This window comes from Miscanthus floridulus, chromosome 14 (genome assembly GCF_019320115.1).
Source record: "Miscanthus floridulus cultivar M001 chromosome 14, ASM1932011v1, whole genome shotgun sequence".
In the NCBI taxonomy this organism is placed as follows: domain Eukaryota; kingdom Viridiplantae; phylum Streptophyta; class Magnoliopsida; order Poales; family Poaceae; genus Miscanthus; species Miscanthus floridulus.
Genome location: NC_089593.1, coordinates 6920967 through 6945267, shown reverse-complemented (window position 1 = coordinate 6945267; position 24301 = coordinate 6920967). Strand labels below are relative to the sequence as shown.

The window sequence follows — 24301 nt, the reverse complement described above, 5'->3', positions numbered from 1 at the left end:
TCGATATTTGCCTCCTTTAGGGCAATGAATGAATGAATCCGACTTTTCTGATGCGAGAAGGTTGCAAGATGCACATGATCGAATCAAAACTGTTCACAGGGAATACATACATCAGTTCTGAATATCTTTTACCTTTTCATGTTCATATGCGGCCGTTCGTTCAGTAGCGAGGATACTGAAACTAGAGTTGCATCAGAAACTTTCAGCACACAACTCTGCATTGTCTTCCCAAACTACACCCAATCTAGTGAAATTGGTATTGCCGATCTCACAATGTTTGGTGCCCGCAAGTCTCTATCGTTCTGCCAACGATGAAACCTTTTGTAATCGCGCTTTTCTGGGCATAGTCACTTTCCGTTTCCATCAGTGAAAGGTTTTGAGCGGCAGCAGTTCATGCTTTGTTCATTTGGTATTCTGTTCGTTTTGAAATTCTTGCCAGTTTATTAGTCGTTACGGTTTTATCAGTCGGGGCTACCATTCATTGATCAATTTTTGGAAGGGTCCTCCAATGGCGCTTTTCTGTGTGCACATTGCGTAGATGCAACATATGTTATCTCCAACAAGTCGTCGAGGAATTTCGGCGGCAGCGTTGAAGTTTAGTTTCGGATTGGTCGGTCTTGCATGCATGCGCACACGTAGACGAACGATCGATCCACGATGGCTGAAGAAGAAGCGGGGGATCATCACCCTTCCAGATGTATGTCATGTGCAATTCAAATCACAGACACTTAATTCTTACCCCAATTTTTGTTTACATACAACTGTATTGATCGATCTTGCCTCTCGTCGTTCTTTCTTCATGCAGGATATCCTCTACCACATACATGTCTTTATGCCGATGCGCTATGCTGCTCAGGCTGCCTGTGTCTCCCATGCCTTCCTCCGTTCCCAAGCTCATCTTGGACATCTACACGCTAGGATTATTGGAGGCAGACTACCTATCGTCGTTTGATTCTATCGACAAAGAACTACCGATCATAGAGGATCAAATCAACAAGGGCGTCATCGCAACCATGCATAGAAGAGTACTACCAAAGGAACGATCCCATGGTGAGAGAATTCGTCGCTAGAGTCGACCACATCATGCACAACCACACTGGAACCGGCATCGCAATCTTCTGGGTTCAGCCTCCCCCTGGCTTCTACATAGACCCTGACATTCTTGACCGCTGGTTCCAGGCTGTGATCCCACAGGGGATCATAGATTTTGGCGCGTTCCTAGACATGGACGACGACGGGCTAGGCTACACGTTCCCATGCTCCTTGCTGTCCAGTGACAGCCATGGATGCTCGACGATCACATCCTTCACCATCACCGGTTGCCGTCTGGGTTACATAGACAGGGTCGGCTGCTTGGTAAGCCTGAGGAGGGTGCATCTCCACAAGATGCGTGTTACTGGAGATGAACTTAATTAGCTGCTTCCTGTCGTCTTCGCCTGCTTTGGAGGAGCTGGAGCTCTCCTACTGCCATGACATTGTTTGCCTGAAGATACCTCATCTCCTGTCGCGGCTCAAATTCCTACTTGTAGGAAACAACAACGGCTTGCAAAAGATTCAATGTGATGCACCAGAGCTCAAGATCGTTTCATATGTTGGGTTGCCCACGACGCGCATCTGCCTTGGATATTCATCACCCCTGGTGTCAGAGATGAAAGTGTCTAGTGTGGACGAGCATGGCATGCTCTGTTATGCCACCACCAAGCTCCCTTCCGTCGCGCGAAATCTCAGCATCCTTTCTCTATCATCATGCTTCGAGGTCAGTGTTTCCTTTTCTGTTACAATTAGTGCTCATGCATTCTGATGACAGACATACATCTCTATCTTTATTTTTCTTACTATATATATTTATTTACATCATCGATGTTTTCCCTGTAATGTACTTTAACAATAGTATTATAGCTTCATTGCTCTTTGCAAACATGTGGATTTTGTATTGCCTTTGTACCTAAACATATATATGCACTAACAATTGGGGCCTCTGTTGTTTCTTTAGGTTGCAGCTGATACACAAATGAAGAAGCTTACCAAATTTCGCCACCTCAAGTACTTGAGGATACGGCTTCATACGCCAAGCCGCTGTCCGGACTCCGGACTATGATTTTTATTCCCTTGTTTCTTTTCTTAATGCCTGTCCTGCTCTGCATACTTTCATCTTGCAGGTAAGACCCCCCCTCCTTTTCATCAGAATTCAGAAACCTTTATATATATACATGTATGACATTTCGTGCCTTTGCGCTTGAACTATCATCTGTGTGTCCGTACAATGTTTTTCCATTTATGTAGTCAATCAACATACGTTAATATAACCAAAATTCCAAGAAAAAAAGACATTTGATGCTAAGACACCTTTGTATTTGTATATACATACATGCAGTTAGAGATGCATGATGCTGCTGCTGATGCCATTCCGGGAGATTCTCATGGTGATTGTTCCCCACAAGAGAAAAGGCATGGAGGAACTGGTGGACAACGCCGTCGTCGCAAGTTGAAGAGAGTGCTGATAAGTGGGTTTCGCTCTGCAAAAGGTTTGGTTGAGCTAACAAATCACATCCTTGAGAATACAACGTTATTAAAACAACTGGTATTGGATACTGCGTATGGCCGCAATAGGGGGCGTTGCATATGTGCACACCTCTAACATGGAACGCCCTCATGGAAGCCCGGAAGGCTGTGGATGTCATCAAGAGATGCATCCAAGGTCAAGTCCCCTCAAGTGTTAAATTCAAGGTTATTGAGCCATGTATCAAGTGCCACATTGATGAGGCATGCAAGTCGAAGATAATAAACTAGCATTCTCTGAAGTTCATTCATTCATGCGTTGCTTCACTGTACCACAGATATATATATGTGTGTGCTTGGTCCATTGAAAACTGTTGGAACTGTAATAATATCTCAAAAAGACATCCATATATTTATATTTTTGTATAATAACTACTTGCCCACCTACCTATATGGATATACGTAGTCTCAACATAGGTGTGTAAGCACACTGGGCCAATTATAAAGAGACAAGCATGATTTATGTCAATTTTTTTAAAAAAAAATCTAAACAACTTTAAGTAAAAAAAACTAAAAACTAAAAAGTTGTAGATCTCATCGAGCGCTATAATTTTTGTATAAAAAGTATCTTTATTTGACACCATGTAAGAAATACATGATTTTTGTAAGACGACGAGCCTTGGTACGAGATTAATATGTTGCTGAAACTTTATATTATTTTTTTACCATCTTATAAGGACCTCATCAAATGATAAAACTGAAAAGTCAAAACTAGGAATTTATAGATCTCATTGAGAGCTACAATTGCCATATATATAAAGTTTCATTGTCCGACACCTTACAAGAAATATATGATTTTTCTAAGACAACAAGTCTTGCTACGTGACTAATATGCTGCTAAAACTTTATATTATTTCATTACTACACAAATTCTTTTGCGCAGCGTTTGGTAAAGTGTCTCGGAGGCGGACAGGCATTTCAACCGCCTCGATTAATGCCTGGATTAATCGAGGCGGTCATTTTTTATTAACTGAGGCTGTTAAAACCCTAAAATCTATTAACCGAGGCGGGCCTTATAAGAGGACTGCCTAGAAAAATCAGGCCATTTTCCCAAGGCCCGCCTCGGTTAATATGGAAGCCCAATAGGCCCAGGCGAGGCCCGATAGCTAGAAGCAGTATAAATACAGGGTGTTAGGGTTTCTCATTCACTCCTCTCCCTCCCCATTCACGCAGTCGTAGTAGGGGCGCGCCTCACGGAGTCATGGTCACGACTCGCGACACTCCCTCCCCTCCCTGCGGTCGCGACACTCCCTCCCCTCCCCATGGTCGCGCCGTCGGTCTCCCTCTCCCTCCCGTGCCTCCCTCTCTCTCCCCCTCCCTCTCCCTCTCCCTCACCCGAGCGGATCTGGAGGCCCCTGGGAGGAGCACGCCCTTCATCCCCACGCCCTTCGATCTCCTCCACGACGATGCCGGTGGTGGAGCGGCGAGCGGGTCCGGTAGCGGTGGTGGAGCGGCGAGCGGATCCGGTCGTAGAGTAGCCGGATCTGGCCACCCGTGCTCCCCCGGTGGCGGATCTGGTTCTCGAGGCCCGGATCCGGTGGTGGTGCGACCGGATTCGCAGCGGAGGCGCGGCGCGGGTGCTCAAATCCGGCGAGCAGCGGCGGCAACGGCGGTGGCCCGTGGATGGGCTCGACGGGCCCGTGGATGGGCTCGCTGGGCTTGTCCATGGGTTTTCATTTTTTTTATTTTGTATTTGATTAACTGAGGCGGGGGACCAACCGCCTCGGTTAATGCCACGATTAACCATGACCTTTAGTCCAAGGCGGTTGCAAAAACCGCCTCGGTTAACCCTTTTTGCCCGCCTCGGATAAGTTTTCGTGTAGTAGTGTTTTTTGAGCATGTAAACTTATGGCAAATGATAAAAATTCAAAACTAGAAAGTTGTAGATCTTATCAAGGGTTACAATTTACATATAAAAATCATCTTCATCCAAGGTCATATGAAAAAAGATATTATTTTTCTAAGACGAAACCTTGCCCTTGACATGTATGTGTCATATGTGAAATCCACGTAAGCGCTGAATCGATGTGCCACGCATGATTGAGGGTCGGGTAAATGACAATTTAGACCTTTTTACAACTTATAAAGGGGGCAATATATATATATATATATATATATATATAAAGACTTTGAGGGTCTACTAGAATAATGTTTTTCTAAACGGTAAATGGTCTTTACACGGTCGCCCTTCGTTTAGCGATTAGGTTGTTTACACGGTGCTTAAACGAAGTTAAACGGTCTAAACGGTTTTGTACTTTAAAAAAATACATATAATTATATATGTGCATGTAAAAAATTAAGTATTCTAGCATTTATACATATTTATCCGAATAAAAATCAATTATTTTGGTATGTATATATATTTATGCATGTGAAAAGAACCAAATATAGATATTTATGTATGTAACATATCAAGTGTACACATTTATAAATATAATAAACTTAAGTATACAAATTTATCTATACAAAACTAAACTAGATTTACCTCGTGTTCGCCTAAACAGTTGTTTAGCCCGTTTAATGTTGTTTATCTCCGTTCCGTTTAGGCCGTTTAGACCATTTTTCCCGTTTTTTGACCATTTAAACGATCAACTGTTTAATTTTCGTTTACCCGCTAAACAAAATAGTTTACCACCGTTTACCGTTTACTGGCCGTTTAATCGGCCGTTTAGGTGAATAACTGACTAGATGAGATCTTCAGACAATTTTGAGACTGGTAATTCTTGGTATAGGGCGTCCGTCCGCGCGGGACGCTCCGGATGGTGGGCCGCTTGCGCCAGCCCAACTACCGCCTCTAAAAAGCATGCTGAAGCGGTGGCCGGTGTGGCCTTATCCATTCGAGCGAGATAGCCTCATCCATTATTCACCGAGCCAAGAGGTGTGCGAGATTCTGCTAAAAAAGGAGGTGGACGAGATGCTGGCCCAGCTCACAAGAGCATCAACTGTGGCAAATCGGAGATTCGGAGGCAATGGCGTGGGGTCAGCGATGCAGTCGCAGAGGCAACGACATCCACCTTGCGCACGACAGCGCATCTCCATTTCCCAGCGCCGCGATGACAGGGATAGATCTAGTGGCTACCCTCAGGCAACCACTGAGCTTCCAGCATCTGGCTGCCGGCTTGCGGCCCTTCGGCGCTCTTGCGGCCCCATCTTCGACGACCACTGCCCTTCCCGTGTCCGGCTGCTGGCTACCGGCGCGCAAGCAAGGCGATAACAGTTTCGAGGCCCATGCGCATGGGAGGAAATGGTGGCTCCAGAGGCCCGCGTGCGAGCAGGGCATGCAGAGCATGGGAGACGGGCATGGCGACAGAGACCCACCGCGCCGTGTGGGAGGGAGGCTAGGGTGGCTATCGCGTGGAACTGCTAATCCGCCGTGGCCTTCCTCTCCACCGGAGCAGCGATCTTTGCGCCATCGGCAAGCTCTACACCTGTGAACTCCACGCGCCGACGAGCTTCTATTCCGAAACAGCAAGGAAATATTACGCTCAAAGCCCATGTTGTAAGCGTATGTTTCAAGTGTTTTAGAGGCATGTAGCAGGTGCTTCATGCGGATGTTGCAATAGTAGATCGAGATATTGCACATGTTGCAATAGTTGTACACGTATGTTGCAAGCTTCTGTTTCTAATGTTTCATCTGTGTTTTTTCTAGACATATGTTATAAGTGTGTTTATTCGGATGTTGCATATGCTTCACGCATATGTTGTAAGTGTTTTATCTGCATGTTGCGTGTGATTTACGATGGTTTTCAAGTGATTTTCATGTGTTTTTGTGAGTGTTTCAGATGCATGTTTCAAGTTTTTCATTTGTCTTCAGACGTATGTTGCAATTGTTGCATCTGGATGTTTCAAAAGTAGATCGAGTGTTGCATCTCCTTCCTCGCTTTCTGTTGTCCACCTCGTTGTCTCCTCCTCCTTTCGGCGCTAGTTGGGCATCTGCCGCCCCTACCCCTCTTTCTTGATGCTGGTGATGTTCAGAGAGGCACAAACCCCACATGGGCGTGTGAAACTGTGCGGGAAACGGCTGTAGGCGTGGACGTCTAGACTTTCGGGCGCTAGCCAGCCCCTCTTGAGAACTGTCGGTAAATTATACTCATTTAGATTTGCTATGCACTTTGCATGCTTGTCAATGGAACTGTAACACAAATATGGGTCCCTTTGGTTGAGCTGTGAAAGTACTTTTGCTTTCAAGAAAAGTCAAAAGCTAAACCAAAGGGGTGAGCTTCCGAACCCCTACTTCCACAAAAGCAACTTTTTTGTAGTTCATTCTCCACAGCCACCCTCGGGGTGTTTTTTTCGGCTGTGAGGGCGGACGTTTCACAAAAATTACCCGCAATGCCATCGCTTATGGGCGTACCCCTTCGATTTTCTTTCCCACTGATGCCTCTCGCTCCCCACCCGACGCCTCATCTCGGTCCTACCCGACGCTAGGGTTTCGCCGCGCCCTCGGCGGCGGTCCGGCCGTGCCCTCCGGTGGCGGCACCCACACCCTCAGGAGGCGGTCCGGCCGTGCCTCCGGTGGCGGCGCCATGAGGCCACCTCCCCTGAAGCCACCGGTGGTGGCGCTCCTCGTCCTCCCCTCGAGCCCGTCATCCACCTCCCGATCTACACGCCAGCAAACTTCCCGCCTAGATCTGGTGTTAAGGTTAATCCCCACTGCACCTCCATGCTCTCCTACACATGTATTGCCAATCATTTTGTCGCCCCCATTACACAGCACGCCTAGTGTTTCTTGTTTATGGTTTCATGTTTTGCAACATAAAAAGTGAAGCAGCAGCAAGGGGGTTAGTTCTTGCTTGATAGCTTGACCCCTTTCCTGGAACTACATACTTCCATTTTCTAAGTATAGAATCATCTCTATATTGTCTAAGAAATCTTTTGTCACTTGTTAGTTCACACCATTAATTTATGCCCACTAATAATGTGTACTTAGATGAAATTGGAGGATGCATGAGCATTGATATTGTTATGATTGTGAATTGAATGAATTTTTTTCTTTATTCAAGAATGACTGATAAGGCAGATTGGTGTGATGCCAATGTGAGGCACTTCATTGACATATGCAAAGGAGAGATAGAAGCTGGGAATAGACCCTTGGGAATGTTCACTAGGGTTGGTTGGAAAAATCTGGTAACTAAGTATGAAGAAAAAACTGGGCTGAAGCAAACAAAGAAACAATTGAAGAATAAGTTGGACAATATGAAAAGGAATATACATGGTTTATGGAGCTCAAGAATTCTGCCACTGGTCTTGGATGGAATGAGGCAAAGAAAATTGTTGACTGCTCCAACGAATGGTGGGATGAACACCTAGACGTAAGAATTGTATATTGTCCTTTTTCATTTATCTTTTTGCATTTTGATTTGTTAACTGTGTGTCGGTGCAGAAAATGACCAACTAGTAAATATTTATAGTTTTGCTGTACGTTGTGATCAGAGGTGGCCTAGCACTCAATGACACGGGATTTAGACTGGTTCAGGCTACGTGCCCTACGTCCAATGTGGGTCGGTCGGTGACTTTATTCCCGAGCCCAGGTGCACGAAGTCTGTAGTGGGGTTACAAACGAGAGAGAGAGATGGGGTGTCCAGTCAGTCCAGTCAGAAGGGCCGAGATCGACAGGAGCTATGCTATGAACGAAGCATCCAACCCTAAGCTTGAACTTGAAGAAGTCGACTTGGGTAACTGCCTGGGTTTGGAGGGAGCACATCCCCTTTTATAGAAGAAGGGGATGGCTTTACAAGTGAGAGGGAGAGTGAGTACGGACGTTTCTAAGCCTTGTTGCCCACGCCGATGGGGATGGGATAATGGTGGGCGCCCTCGATACTGTTAATGTTACTGTAGAATGTCAGGTATATGTGGGAGGTTGAGCTGCTTTCTTCAAGAATGGAGGGCATCGGTACCTGCAAAAATGTTGTCTCGCCGACTGGAGGCATGGCCTTTCGATGCTCGCCAGGTATGGTGAATTCCGGTGCCCACAATACTATTGATGCCCAGAGGCATGTGGGGGGGGGGGTCTTACCATACGGGTGTTTTGATCAGCGCCTACAATACCGTTCCACAGGGTATGGTCCCTGGTGCTGTGGTTTGACTTGCGAGCCGCGTCTTGCCATCCTTAGTACGCCTTCTGGTTCTCTCCGAGCGGGCGTCTCTGGTCGGATGTCCCCAGTCGGTACTAGCATGCCAGTCGGAGAATAACGATGGGCAGGGTTTCCTATGACCCCCGGTCGGAGACACGGGGTCAGAGTCGAAGGCTGTCCTCGGGTCAGGCTCTTCGAGTGGAGGCCGTGCGGAGGCAGCCAGGGCCTGACGCTAGTGCTCCGATCAGAGAGGCCGTTCAGAGCTGGCCTGAGCCTGAGTTAGTGCTCTAGTCGGAGAGATGGGCCGAAGGCGGCCTAGGCCTGAAGTGAGTGCTCCGGTCTGTTGAGTTCAGACTTTCGGGCCGGTCCAGAAGAAGAAAAGGTCGATCTTCTGGGCCGAGCCTTGGCGGCCGGTCCCCGAGGGACCCTAGGTTTATGAACCCGACACTGTGTATATGGGCTGACTTGTTAACTTTATCCATTTATTTTTAGAGATGCAACAATCGTGATAAAGGTATCAAATGCAATCATGTTAGGTTCAGAAAACAAGGACCGAAGCACCTTGATGATCTTCATATGTTGTTTGATAAGATACATGTTAGCGTGGCAAGTGCATCCTGTCCTAGAGATATTTCCTCCGATGACCCAAGTGATGAGGATGTGGGTGAGATACAAAAACCTCTAGATAATGATGATGTCAAGTTGGCTGCTTTGAAAAAATCAAAACCAAGAAAAAAGAAACGAAAGGAGTCCTCTACTGCTACTGACGAAAAGGATGAGAAGAGCCCATTCTTTCGCATGTACAAGAACACATGTTTGAAGATAGAAACTGCAGTAGAGAAGATCTCCACAAGTGTTGAAGCATCATCTGCACCTCCAACCAGCCAAGTCCCTAGCATTGCAGATGCCATGAAGATGGTTAAAGATTGTGGGGTGCAAGAGAAAACAACTCTAATGCATACAGCCACCTTTCTGATTGTGAAGTCTGAATTTAGGGAGGTCTTTAGCATGCTGGAAACAAAAGAAGGAAGGTTTGACTTGCTTGAGAGGGAGCATGCAAAGGAGTTGATGAGGCGCACGTAGAAGCTTTTAGTTATTTATTTTTAGTGTTGTGTTGTGAGAACCATTTATTTGCTTCCATGTTCGAAACCATTTGAAATAATGTTGCTTGTACTCTGAAACAATATTATCCTGAGTTATTGCTTCCATGTTTGATCTGTCAATATTTTGATTGCTTCCATTGCTATTGTTGTACGTGTTTTGATTGCTGTCAATTTTTTCCTGAGTTTTGCTTCCTGTCTTATGTAGATGGATGGCAACATGGAAGATTTGGCAAAAAATGGACAAAAGGGACTACTGCTTCTTGCAGAACTGTCGCAGCAGGCTGCCATTATTGGTGAAATGGGTTACCAATACACTGAGCGGTATTTGCACAAAGGAAAGTATAGGGAAACACCAGAAACTGGACTTCAATGGGTTATGAGATGCATGGGTCATCCGAGGTACTTCTATAAGATGTTTCGAATGAGCACTGATGTTTTCATGGCAATGCATGACTTGCTAATCTTGAACTACGGCTTAACATCAACTAATAATGTATCATCAATGGAGTCATTGGCAATGTTCTTGTAGATCGTTGGAGGACCCGAATCATTTTCACAAGCTAAAAATCGTTTTACCCAGTCACTCTGGACAGTTCACACTAAATTTCATGAAGTATTGAATTGTCTGCGCAAGTTAGCAAAATACAATATCAAGCCAAGAGATCCTACTTTCTGTACTGAGCATGATAAGGTGAAGGAGGAACGTTTCTGGCCTTATTTCAAAGGAGATGTTGGAGCTATTGACGGTTCACATGTTCCAGTAGCAGTGCCAACAGAGGAAGTGGTCAACTACACATGTCGACATGGCTATACATCTCAGAATGTGCTAGCTGTTTGCGATTTTGACATGAGGTTTATCTTTGCGGTTGCTCGTTGGCTAGGTTCTACACATGACACACGACCATGCGTTAGCAAATTTTCCTTCATTTCCCATGCCTCCTAAAGGTATGCATGTTTCGTTACTGGTTGTCAATATTTCTATTGTTATTTGGCTTTGCTGATTTGGTTTTATAGGTAAATATTATCTCGTGGACTCTAGTTATCCAAACCGAATAGGATATCTTGCTCCTTTTAAAGGAAGCACATACCATATACTAGAGTTTCGACTTCATAATGGACGTGCTCCTCAAGGGAAGAACGAGGTGTTCAATTTCTTGCATTCATCTCTTCGAAATGTCATTGAGCGGGCTTTCGGGGTCTTGAAGCAGAAGTGGCGTATTTTGAAGGGCATTCCAAGTTTTCCTACTCGAACTCAGAAGCATATAATTCTAGCTTGTATGGCATTGCATAATTTTATTCGTGACACCAATTTGGAAGACAAGTTGTTCGATAGATGTGATGGTGATGAGGAGTACCTGCTACAACACAGTGCCACGGCAGACACACAAGAAGATGACAATCAAGATGGAGAGAACGAGGACACCATGAATACCATTCGCAGTAGGATGGCCGATGCTTTGGTTAGTTCGAGAGGGAGATAGTTATGTTGAAGAAGGACATCATTATGTGAACCATATGTCTTTTGTAATATTCTATAATTTCATTTATGTGGACCATATGTTAATGGTGAATGAAAATCTTTAAGAAAATTAATTTTCCCTTTCTAAAATGGTAATTTACATGCGAATTAGTGAACAAAACAATGTTTTACAATAAATTTGAATGTCAGCATTCTCCTAGCAGTTCAGGGGCATTACAGATATTTCTTACCAAACCTACAGCTTCACAGCCATTCTAACCAAACGGCTTTCAGCTTTCTCACAGCTCACAGCTCATAGCTCACAGCAGCTTTTCTCACAGCTCACAGCCCATAGCAGATTTTTTCACAGCAACAGCCCAACCAAACAGACCCTATATCTCATGGTTTTGTACCCTACTACATAATTTCAGCTCTATCGTCTCATGGATTTTTTGGTGGCATTTATTTTATTTTGTTTTATTTGCAAAGAGGGGAAGAGAAAAAAAATCGAACATATAGGTGCTCTGTTCAAGTACGCACGACATTTTTTTAAAGCTTATGCAAGGTATGATGCCGCTCTGACACGTATGGTTGAAAACGGGAACGGGAAATTCCCGTACCGACCGACACCGAATACCGAAAATCCCGACCGAATATCGTTTTCTCGGGAAAAAACGGATTCGGGAAGAAATATGGGAAAATACGGCGAATCCGGTGTCGAAATCGGTTAGAGTGATTTCCTGATCGAATTAGCGGATCCCGTATTTGTTCGGGAAACTACCGCAGGAAATTCCTGTTTTCAAGGCCTCCAGGCAAACGGCCCAACTCACCTCGCCGGCCCACCCAAACCCCACGCCGCGCGGCCACGTCCGTCGCCCAAACCCTGAAACCCCACGCCGCATTGCCGCAAGTCTTTCAACTCGCCCGCACCGCACGCCGCAAACCCTAAGCACCCAAATCCCCAATCTTCGCCTCTTCGGCTTCGGCAGTCTCTCTCAACTCGCCCGCACGTCGCACGTCGCCGCCCACCGCAACTCGCCTGCGCCGCATTCCCTCCTCTCCGGCTCTCCCTCTCAGACTCTCAGTCTCTCTCAACTCTCAAGCGCATCTCCAGCTCTCCTCTCCTGGGCTCCTGGCGCCTGGCGGCCTGGCCTCCCTCGGTCCCTCCTGGTGCCTTGCTTGGCGGCCTGGCCGTCCGACGAGGTGACAACAGATCCACAACTTGGGGGGCTAGGGAGGCAGGCCGGACGCCAAGATGAAGCCACCACCAAGTGAGCAAGCTTCTGGTTCTACATCTGCCTCATCCGCCTCCAAGCGCCACCTCTTCCTGGAGCCACCCCCGCCGACGAACAGCAGCACCCTCGCGCCTTTTCCAATGGCAGGTAAAGATGTGTGAATTAGTGTATGTTTCATTTATTGGCAAAGATGTTAGATGTGTGAATCACTACATGGGATTGCTTGTTGTTAGGGATGAAACTAACAGATGAATATTGTCCCCTTGTGTTTTATTGCTTGTGTGTTAGATGAAACTATCAAACTAACAGATGCATGAGTAAAAGTAATTGAGTAAGGTCCAATTGCTACTGTCATTTTGATTCCCAAATGAATGTTTTAGATTCATATTGCAATTGCAACCAACAGATGCATGAGTAAAAGTAATTGAGTAAGGTCCAATTACTTTGGTCATTTTGATTCATACTGGTGTCTTAGATTCATATTGTTGTGTTCTATTCTTGTCTTGGCAGGATCTAAGAGGTCAAGTGAAAGCCCTAATAATTGTGGTAAAGATCTTGGTATATGTCTGTCTATATCATCTGCAAGTGCAACTCCTGCATCTAGTCCAAGTCAAGGTGGCAGTGCTGCTGCTGGTGGCAATGGTTCAGGTTCAGGTGGTGCTGGTGGCAGTGGTTCAGGTGGTGCTGGCCTAGAAGGTGCTGGTGGCAGTGGTGCTGCCATTGCAAGTGACATACGTGCTGCTGGTGCGAGTGATCTAGGTGCTGCTGTTGCAAGTGACATAGGGGCTACTGGTGCAAGTGATAGAGGTTTTGTTGCTGCTGGAACAAGTACTGCAAGTGCAATCAGCGTTGACGGCGATGAGCCTGTGCAAGAGGGAGATGTACCTTGTGGAAAGAGGCGCAAGAGGTGTACATCCAATGTATGGCAGTACTTTACCAAGAAGAGAGTGGTCGTTGAGGATAATGGCAAGACATATGTTCAGATGTGGGCTTATTGCGATTGGCCCAAATGCAATCACAAGGGTAGATGTGAGAGCAACTACGGAACAACTGGATTTTGGACCCATCTGAGGGTGTCACATAGTATAGTGAAGGGCCAGCAGCAGCTCAAAGCGGAAAAAGATGGGGGGAAAGACATGACTGATGTGGTACCATATAGGTATGATGAAGAGGCTAGCTTGAGAAAGTTTTACTTGGCAATAGTCATGCATGAGTACCCATTTAATATATCTGAGCATGAGTATTTTGTTGATTTCATCAAATCCCTGCGTCCTACCTTTCCAATCAGATCTTGTGTTACCATTAGGAAAGAAATTATGAACATGTTCTTAGCTGAAAAGGAGAGGTTGTATAGCATGTTCAAATCTGTCTCTTGTCGGTTTAGTGCCACCATGGACATGTGGACTTCAAATCAGAACAAGTCATACATGTGTGTAACTGTACATTGGATAGATGACAATTGGTATATCCAGAAAAGGATTGTGAACTTTGTGCATGTACAGGGCCGTCATACTGGTACAAAGCTCTCTGAGACATTTACTGAACTTATGGTTAAGTGGTATATTGACAAGAGAATGTTTGCTCTGACCTTGGACAATGCATCAGCAAATGAAGTAGCAGTCAAAGACATCATCTCTGATCTAAGGGCCAATGCTAGTTCAACGGCTTTGATATGTGATGGACTATTCTTCCATGTGAGGTGTGCTTGTCACATACTGAACCTTGTTGCTAGGGATGGTTTGAGTGTAATCACACCCACAATTGAGAATATTAGACAACTAGTTCTTGCTGTCAAGGGATCCCCATTGCAATGGGAGGAGCTCATGAAGCGTGCAACTGAGTGTGGGCTGGATACAAACAAGGGTCTTTCACTTGATGTGTCAACCAGATGGAATTCCACGTATTTGATGCTTCGAGATGCTTTGTACTACAAGAATGCATTCATGAGGCTTAAATCATCAGATCGCCGTAGGTATGAAAAAATCACTCCTTCTCCTGGTGAATGGGCCATGGCATTTAAATTGTTCCAATGCTTGAAGAAATTCTTTGATCTCACTGAACTGTTGTCTGGTACTTTATATCCAACTGCAAATCTGTTCTATAGAGGGTTTTGTGAGATAAAGATTTTACTAGATGAATGGTCTGTTTGTCAAGATATCACTATTAGTGCAATGGCTACTTCTATGAGTAGGAAGTTTGAAAAATATTGGAAGAAATCATCCACTACACTTGCTGTTGCCTGCTTTCTAGATCCTAGATATAAGAAAAGGCTTATTGAGTTCTACATGAGAAAATTCCATGGCATCTCATCTCAAGTTCATGTTGATGAACTTGTTGATGTCATGAAGAAATTGTACCAGTTCTATGCTGTTGCTGCTCCTTCATCTTCAAGGCCTAAAAGTGGATCAAATGATGCTAAGGATACAGATGACATGTTAGTGGACAGTGGAGATGATGACCTAGAGAACTTCTTGTATGAGTCTAGTGGGCATGGTGCTGATGATATGAATGAGCTGGACAAGTACATGGCAGATCCGCCTCTGAGGCTCAGTGGTCAGTTTGATATCTTGGCATGGTGGAAGAACCAGACCGATGAGTATCCTATTCTTTCAAAAATAGCTCGTGATTTGCTAGCTGTACAAGTCTCAACTGTGGCTTCTGAGTCTGCTTTTAACGCTGGTGGACGTGTTGTTGATCCTTTTCGTAGCCGCCTTGACCCTGAATGGTTGAAGCTTTGATATGCATGAAAGATTGGGTTGCTGCAGAAAGAAGAGGTTAGAAAAGCATCTTAGTTTTAGTTGTACAATATTTTATCATAATCATGTTTGCTGATATATGAGTCTTAGCTTACTTTGAATTTCATATAAGAAGATTGGTTCTATTGTTGGTGATCTTGAAGTTATTGAGGCCCTTGTTTCAAAGCTGAACATTGAGGTATTGTCAATTGAGTTATCTAGTCATTTGGCTACATTGTTTGTTATATATATGTTGGAGTTGTATGTGGCTGGGGCTGTGTAGTGTACTAGATTACTAGTGTTTACTCTAGAGTTCTAATCTAGGGGAAAGGATAATAATTCTAGTATTTATACATCACTTGATAGACTATTAGCAACTGAACCGAAGGTTAGCTTCAAGCAACTGTGAGTTGGTAACTGAACAGAAAAGTTCAAAGTAAGAAACAAACTGTTAGGAGTTTTTGGGAAATCTAAATAAGCACAACTTAGAAATCATGTGCTACATATGCTTCCTACATATATCTTGATTCAGAATAACAGAGGGACAGAGCTTCACCCTTGTCTATGATTTTGCATATTAGTTGATAACTGGGCTGTGGCCGGATCAGTTCTTTCCAACACTGATGCCTCCTATTTTTTTAGGACGACGATGTCGCGGACAGCGATGACGAAGGAGATGGACCACATGGAGATGATCTGGGCTTCTTTGACATGTAGTGTTGTCTGCTTATGCTCCTTCATCTATTGTGTGTTTGGCTGTTGGCACTTGGCAGTTGGGCATGTTTTATTTTTAATTTGGACTTGTACTTGTGAGTTGAGTGTTGGACCAGTAGGTTGTCTCGTTGTCTCTTGTCTGTGACTGTGAGTGAGTCGAGTGTTGGACTTGGACCATTGCATGTGTGTGGTTGCCTTGCCTGCATGTGAACTGTGAATCTGTGATGTACGAATGTGACTTGTGTGCTATGTGATTGTTGCCTCATTGCCTGTGAACTGTGATGTACTGTGTGTGGTTGCTTCATTCTGATTCTGTGTTGCTTTCATAGTTTCATCCGTATATGCTTCAATGCATGGTTGCAATTATTGCGTCGAGCTAACTGTTTTAAGTGGTTATATGTACATCGATGTTTCCATTTTGTGTTATCGATTCCCGATCGTAATCGACACGTTCCCGATCGAAGTATTCCGTTCCCGATATCCCGTAATATCAAATTCGTTTTTCCGTCCGGCTTTCCCATTCCCGCCACCGTTCCCGGTCATATAATGCAGGAGCGGGAATGATTACGGTGTTTTCCCGACCATTCCCGACCGTTTTCAACCCTACTGACACGCTGTCCCCAGCGACCCGCGGACGACGTCGATGGCGCTCAAGGCAAGCGGCCTGGGCGTGACAGCGTGCACAGCACAATGATATACGTACGTACCGACGAGGCGAATGGCCTGGCCGGCGCTAGTCCCGATGAGGTAGATTTTGAGTTGAGCAGCTAAAACTTGTATATACATGGAGGGGTCGTTTAGTGAGGCTTTTACCTGTGTACCCTTAAAAAAGATGCCACATTCCTATGTACCCCTCAAAAGTTGGTCGTCACCTACATGCCCTCGCTTGAACTTTTCTTTTCCCTCACGCCATTCCGTCGGCATTTGCTCCTAACGGTGGGTAACGGCTCTGGAGAATGACTCAGTTGCCCTTGGGCTTGTATGGGCGTCTGAACTTTTTCGTTTCCCCTGTGCCATTGCCAGGCAACTCTGACAGTGTTTTAAAACTGTGTCGTGAAGGGCACCGGAGTCTTCGTCGACGGCCCCGGCACCGGCAAGCACATCTAGGCCGGCGCAAAGAAGGTCATCATCACTGCTCCGGCCAAGGGCGCCGACATCCCGACCTATGTCGTCGGTGTTAACGAGGGCGACTACGACCACGGCGTGGCCGACATCATCAGCAACGCTTCCTGCACGACCAACTGCCTCGCGCCATTCGTCAAGGTCTTGGACGAGGAGTTCGGTGAGAGCTTGGTTCCCTGGTCACCACAGTCGTCTGGTGTACATGTGCCGGAGGGAGAGAGACAGAGAGTCAGCTGACTGTTTTTTTTATACGAATACGATGCAGGAATCGTGAAGGGGACCATGACGACAACTCACTCGTACACCGGCGACCAGTGGCTGCTGGACGCGTCCCACCGTGACCTCCGGAGGGCCCGCGCGGCGGCGCTGAACATCGTGCCGACGAGCACGGGCGCCGCCAAGGCCGTGGCGCTGGTGCTGCCCCAGCTGAAGGGGAAGCTAAACGGCATCGCGCTCCGTGTGCCGACCCCGAACGTGTCCGTGGTGGACCTGGTGATCAACACCGTGAAGACGGGCATCACGGCGGACGACGTGAACGCGGCGTTCCGCAAGGCCGCCGACGGCCCGCTGAAGGGCGTGCTGTCGGTCTGCGACGTGCCGCTCGTGTCCGTGGACTTCAGGTGCTCCGACGTGTCCTCCACCATCGACGCGTCGCTCACCATGGTCATGGGCGACGACATGGTCAAGGTCGTCGCCTGGTACGACAACGAATGGGGCTACAGGTAAGAAGAAGCGATCGATTGCCGCACGATCCTAGTCTACACAGCTGAACATATATATGCATGCATGGATGGCACATTGTTGCTGACGCCGGGCTTGTTGGGTACGTGCAGCCAACGCGTGGTGGATCTGGCGCACCTGGTGGCGGCCAAGTGGCCCGGCGCGGCGGTGGGCAGCGGCGACCCTCTGGAGGACTTCTGCAAGGACAACCCCGAGACCGACGAGTGCAAGGTGTACGAAGCATGAGGCCCCGTTGTTGTAGGCCAGGGGCCGCCGTGTGCTCAGAATTTCACTAGCTTGCCCCGTGTTCTTCGATAGAGAATATACAGATTTATTCGCCGAAAGAGACTAGTAGAAGAAAAATGTGGCGTTTTCTGTGAGGTGTATGTAATCACTGAACTCGTACAGGCTTCCGCTTTTCATTTCCTGTTGGGACTCCTGTAATTCTGGAGTGTGTATTTATTTCATCAATCATGCCGACTTGATCCATCATACTTACTAGTAATAAGTATATGTAAAGATTTCGTGTCACCAGCATTTTTATTGTTATAATCGCTTTGCTTGCAATTGCAACCAGCACTCCCTTAAAAAAGAGATGGAGTTCCATGGTACCCTGATTGCCGTGACTGGAACCGCAATCACAAGTCAACTCGACAGAAAAGCCGCGAACAAACGCATGCCGATAGCCCAGCCAAGAAACCAATCGAACGGGATGCAATGCAACGGGAGGTTGCGTCGACGCGGCACCGATCTCTACTGGAACATCGATAAAACCTCGAAAAAACCGGCCGACTTGATCCAATTCGTTTCCCCTGGATGATGAAGGCTTGTATATTCTCTGTCAACAATTTCAGAGTTGGCCTGGCAATGGCACAGGGGAAACGAAAAAGTTCAGACGCCCATACAAGCTCAAGGATAACTGAGTCATTCTCCAGAGCCGTCACCCACCGTTAGGAGCAAATGCCGACGGAATGGCGTGAGGGAAAAGAAAAGTTCGAGCGAGGGCATGTAGGTGACGACCAACTTTTGAGGGGTACGCAGGAGCATGGCATCTTTTTTAAAGGTACACAGGTAAAAGCCTCTCGTTTAGTACGTGCTTCGGCTCCGGCCCTGTTTCTTACTTCAACTGCACTGTAGCACAGAGCCGGCAGAGCTCGAAATCGTGGCTCTATCGGCTCATCTAAGTTAATTTTTTCGTCGAAAATAAACCGCTCCACACTATAGTGCTCAACAATGCTCCTACAATGTTTTTCCAGGAAGAGCTGGGGAGCCATACCAAACAAGGTCTGAGTTTGTAGTTGAACAGGAATGACTTCTTTCGTAATACAACATCGATTTCGCATTGCTTGCTCCAATAGATTGCATGGATTATTGGGATGTATGGATACATTGAAATGACACCTGATCTTGAGAGAACCAAATTAAAGTTAGTGTGTCACATGCATACTCCGTAGGTACTGTACATGGGTAGGCCGGGTTAATTACATTACACGGGTGAAATGAAACTACTCCCAAGTCCCAAAAGTTGCTACTGCTTACGTGTAGCTGACACTGACGAAGGGGGCACGGTGACGCCGTCATCCAGTGACCTTACAGCAGCAGCTGTTGGAGTTGGATGGTGCCGGTGATGCATCGGCATCGGCTGCTTGTCTTGCAGCGTGTCCTGCACCACCAGCGCCACCTCGTAGGCGTCGGCGGTGCGGACTTCCTGAGCCAGGGTGCAGGAGTAGCAGCAGAGCCACGTACTGCATGCAGTCGGTGAGGTCCGGCTTGCCGCAGCAGGCGCGGTTCTCGGGGAGACCAAACCTCCTGCGCATCTGGATCCTCCAGAAGCCGCCGTAGAGCAGGCCGAGCACGCAGAGGAAGATGCCGGCCAGCCCCAGCGCGTCTCTAACTGCCTCATCGTCCACGCTGATGGCCGCCAGGTCGAAGATGAAGAAGGGCGCCAGGCACAAGAGCACGAAGGTGGCGATGTGGACGTACATGTTGCCCAAGCCGAGCCTGCTCATGTTCCACCCGAACACGCAGCAGCTGCAGAACACTGACAGGTACGCCAGCGACATGTCGTCCCACATATCCTCCAACAGCCCGCCGACCCACTGCGGCGAGCTGCCGGCGGACTCGCCATGGCCTTGTCGTGGCACCAATGAGTATGTACCTCCTCTCAGTCTCGGGCGTTTTCTGTTGGAGCTGTGACTCTTCGTCTACCTCCGGTGGGACTTGTGCCTCGTAGTCTTTGCCAAGAGGGCTGAGGTTGTTGTACAGCCCAGCGACGGCCGGCGCGCAGATGGCAACCGATATGGTGAGGGCCACTCCGATCACCGGACGCTGTGGCCGTCGGTAGCCAAGGTTGAGGGCGCAAAGCGCATACTGGGCGAAGCAGTTCAAGTGGAGCAGCAGGATGACAACCATCATATGCTTCCTCTCGTTGGGCTTGCAGGTGCCGTCCTTGCAGTATACTTGCCGGAGCTGATGCATGTCGCCGGCTCTCCACCGGCACAGCAGGGCGAGGTGGTAGAACCTCCTCGGGTGCTGGTAGAGCCACATGAGGGTGAAGAGCGCGTTCAGGATCTGGTTGTTCACCTCGAACCACGTGTCTCGCTGCGGCTTGTTTGGCAGCACGCGGTTGAGCATCCCCGTCATCACCATGAAGAGGATGGCGCCTGAGACGCCCACGACGAGGATCCAGACGAACAGAGCCATGTTCATGGGGTTCCGAATCCATTCCTTGGACTTGTCCCACAGAGAGCCCCAGTCGATCTTCTTCACAAACGGCACCCTGAAACGTCGACTTGAAGAAGAAGATGATGATGGTCTCTGAGTCTGAGATGATGCTAACGACGAGCGGAAAGACGACCCATTATTTCTGTGCCCATCTCCAAGCATTTGTCGGGTGGAGGAAGAGGAAGGTGATGAGGTGGTGTCAGCCACCTTAGTAACACGGCCCAAGAGCAAGATGGAGCACCCGGGAACTGGCCCAGAGGAAGAAGGCCCAGGAAGCCCAACCCGTGAGTATTCGGCGAGCAATGGGCTTGAATTCTTCAGCGCTTGCATGCGTGACGAGGCTGAGCCTCTGTAAAGACTATATCAGTCAGCGTGAGGAAGAGAGAGTTATCAGACATTTGTAAACACTGAACCGGATTTCCTAAACTAAGAACTCTTCCGCGCTATCTCTTGTTCCTTCTTCTTTCTCCGATTTCTTCTTCCCAGTTCTTCCCATCTCCTACTGCTATCGCTCACAAGTGGTATCAGAGACACCGATTCTCGGCACCCAGTCGGTTGTTCGGCGCACTTTCTCCGTCGATTGTTCGCACTTCACCGGATTTGGTTGGTCTAACCCTGAATCGGAGTTGTGAGCTGCAGTTTCCTTTGGGGATTCCATAATTCCAGTCCCGGAGTCGCAATTTGTGGTATGTTCCGCCGATCTGGATCCTTCCCTCATTCCCACCCACGAGCACTACACCCGTCTTCAACGCCTCCGGGGTGCCATGGGTCCTGACCAGAAGGCCCTGCTGGCCGAGCTCGATAAGCGTTTCGCCGCCCAGGACAAGCGATTCGATGGTCTAGAGCGGAAGCTCGATTCAACTACGGCGTCTTCTTCCACCCGTCTGGATGCCTTGGAGTCTGCAGCCAAGGTGTTCGACGAATGGCGCCCGGGGGTTGACGGCGTCATCGACGACCTTCGCCTCGAAGTCAACAAGCTCGCGACTCTGAAGCTGGAAGTGGGGAAGATCTCCAAGTACATGGAACACTCTATGGTGGACGGCCCGTCCGCGACTCCCGGGGTGATCGCGACAGCGCCTGCCACCAAGTCTGCCTCGGCCCCTGCGTCGCCCTGCGCCTCGCTCCGCGACGCCAAGCCTATCGTCACTCCGCACTTCAGATCTGCCGGCTTTGGTGACTTTCTGGCTGCCCCGCACCCATCTGTGGGATCCGCAGCCCCTCGGCCCAGCGGGCACCGCGTCGACATCATGAACCGAGAAGGTGCATTCGGAGTGGTTACCACTCTGATTCCACCTCCCGGCAAGGGTACGTTTCCTTTCCCTCCTTTTTCACCGCATCCGTTACCAAGTCCTCCTCCCCACCCATCACCACCACGCCCACCTCAGCCACACCCAGGAGGTTATTATGAGTCCAGCTATCAAGGGGGGTTCTGGGGGCGGCCATACCGGCAAGCTTCCTGAGTTTGATTTCCCTAGGTTCGAGGGGGATCATCCTAAGCTGTGGATCAAGCAAGCTATTCACTACTTTGAACTCTATCGTGTTGAGTCCATGGTTTGGGTGAAGGCCGCCACTATGCACTTACATGGTGCAGCCAAACGTTGGCTATCTTCTGTCGAGGATCAGCCGGCAACAATCTCGTGGTCTGAATTCTGTTCCCAATTGCTTTTGCGCTTTGCTAGGAATGAGCACGAGCTCCTGCTACGTCGCTTGTTCTAGATTCGGCAAACCGGCCCTGTCAATGAATACATCGATCATTTTGTTGCTCTAGTAGATGATATGAAAGCCTATACCAAACACCCAGACCCACTCTACTATACTCAACGTTTTCTTGATGGCTTGCGTGATGAAATCAAAGCTGTTCTTCTGGTTCAACGTCCATCTACTTTGGATACTGCTTGTGTTCTTGCTCAATTACAGGAAGAGGCGCTGGGACTCAACAAGAAGCCTATTCGGCGTTTTGATATATCCCCTGCATATAAGCCGGCGTGGCCTAGTGCCATGGCGCTGCCTCCACCTCCACCGAAGCTTGCTGATGGTGAGAGTAAGCGGCTGCCCCAAGCTCTGCCAACCTCAGCGGAAGACAAGTTCAAAGCCTTACGAGCCTCTCGCCGTGCCCAGGGTCTGTGCGTCCGGTGTGGCGCAAAGTGGAGTCGTGACCACAAATGTTCAGACATGGTGCAATTGCATTTGGTGCAAGAATTGATCGATATATTTCCGGAGTCTGATGCAGTTGAGTGCTCTGATGATTCATCACCTGATGATCAGATCATGATGCATCTCTCAGTGGCAGCAGCAGTGGGCTCAGCTTCCCCTAAGACATTTAGCTTGTCTGGACACATCCAAGGTCACCCTCTGTCCATTTTGGTGGATTCCGGTTCATCTCATACCTTCTTGAATTCTACATTGGCTCAGTCGCTCACCGGCATCAAGGAACTTCCGTCCCTAGTTCAAGTGCAAGTAGCTAATGGGGCCATTTTACAATGCACATCCTTTTTGCCCAGTGCTCGTTGGTCAGTGTAGGGCTGCTCCTTTTCAACTGATCTTAAGTTGTTGCCTCTTTCATCTTATGATATGATCCTTGGTCTTGATTGGCTGGCCAGTTTTAGCCCGATGCAAGTACACTGGGCTCAAAAATGGATATCCATTCCTTACGAGGGAGCTACTGCTATATTGATTGGGGACACTGCAGATCTTCCGATGGGCTCTGTCATTCAACTCTGTTTGGTATAGCCTCCTGAGTCTTCACAGTCAGTCTCATCGATGCATCCGGCTGTCCCAGCATTGCTGGATGAATATGCCCATCTATTTGAGCTAGTTTCAGGGTTGCCTCCCAGCTGGCACTATGACCACTCCATTCCATTGATCTCAGGGGCACACCCAGTCTTTGTGCGGCCTTACCGCTATGCACCTCTTCTAAAAACAGAAATTGAGCGGCAAGTTAATGAAATGCTTCAGCAGGGAATCATTCAGAAGAGTACCGGTTCTTTTGCCTCTCCGGTTATCTTAGTGAAGAAAAAGGATTAGTCCTGGAGGTTTTGCGTCGATTACCGTCAACTGAATGCAATTACAGTCAAAGGCAAATATCATGTTCCTATCATCGAAGAATTGCTGGATGAGTTGTCCGGGGCAGCTTATTTCACAACATTGGATTTACAGTCCGGCTTTCACCAGATCCGCATGAAATCGGGTGACGAATTCAAAACCGCCTTCCAAACACACTTTGGTCAATTTGAATTTAGGGTTATGTCCTTCGGACTCATAGGAGCCCCGGGTACCTTCCAAGATGCCATGAATACAACACTTGCTCCCTGTCTCAGGAAGTTCGTCTTGGTCTTCTTTGACGATATCCTGGTTTATAGCAGAACATGGGAGGAGCACCTCATGCATTTACGAACTATGTTTGAGCTGTTGTCTAAGGACAATGGAAGCTGAAAATGTCCAAATGCTCCTTCGCCCAGACCAAGCTTTCTTATCTTGGCCATGTCATCAGTCAGGCCGGTGTGGGTACTGATCCTTCCAAGCTGGAGCCTATTGCCTCTTGGCCAACTCCCGGTTCAGTCAAAGAACTCCGTTCCTTTCTAGGGCTTGCCGGTTATTACAGGCGCTTTGTTTGCCACTTTGGCATCATTTCAAAACCACTGACCAATCTCATGAAGAAGCATGCATTGTTCATTTGGACTCCTGATCATGACTATGCCTTTTAGACATTGAAAACTGCCCTCTGTCACGCTCCGGTGCTGGCTCTTCCCAATTTCGCCAAGCCTTTCTCCATTGAAACTGATGCATCGGAGTCGGGTGTCGGTGCGGTTCTCATGCAGGACGGTCACCCCTTGGCATTCCTCAGTAAAGCATTGGG

At 47.7% G+C, this 24301-nt stretch overlaps 1 protein-coding gene and 3 pseudogenes across 1 annotated transcript; 3 read left to right on the top strand and 1 right to left on the bottom strand.

Annotated features, from left to right (window-relative positions):
- The first annotated feature begins 799 nt into the window (after nt 1-799).
- Nucleotides 800-2790, top strand: LOC136502953 (uncharacterized; annotated as a pseudogene).
- Nucleotides 2791-7563: 4773 nt separating this feature from the next.
- On the top strand, nt 7564-9716 carry LOC136502952 (L10-interacting MYB domain-containing protein-like; annotated as a pseudogene).
- A 7260-nt stretch (nt 9717-16976) lies between these two features.
- Nucleotides 16977-18252, top strand: LOC136504644 (glyceraldehyde-3-phosphate dehydrogenase GAPB, chloroplastic-like). The gene is made up of 3 exons (XM_066499602.1): nt 16977-17161; nt 17267-17723; nt 17835-18252. The coding sequence occupies exons 2-3, from the start codon at nt 17284-17286 to the stop codon at nt 17965-17967; spliced, it is 573 nt and encodes a 190-aa protein (XP_066355699.1). The 5' UTR covers nt 16977-17161; nt 17267-17283; the 3' UTR covers nt 17968-18252.
- Nucleotides 18253-19249: 997 nt separating this feature from the next.
- LOC136502950 (uncharacterized) lies at nt 19250-20636 on the bottom strand (annotated as a pseudogene).
- Between the last annotated feature and the right edge of the window lie 3665 nt (nt 20637-24301).

Coding starts and splice junctions, on each gene's coding strand:
- LOC136504644 (XM_066499602.1), top strand. CDS start 17,284: ATGACGACAACTCACTCGTACACCGGCGACCAGTGGCTGCTGGACGCG. Junction 17,724..17,834: donor GACAACGAATGGGGCTACAG/GTAAGAAGAAGC, acceptor GGGTACGTGCAG/CCAACGCGTGGTGGATCTGG.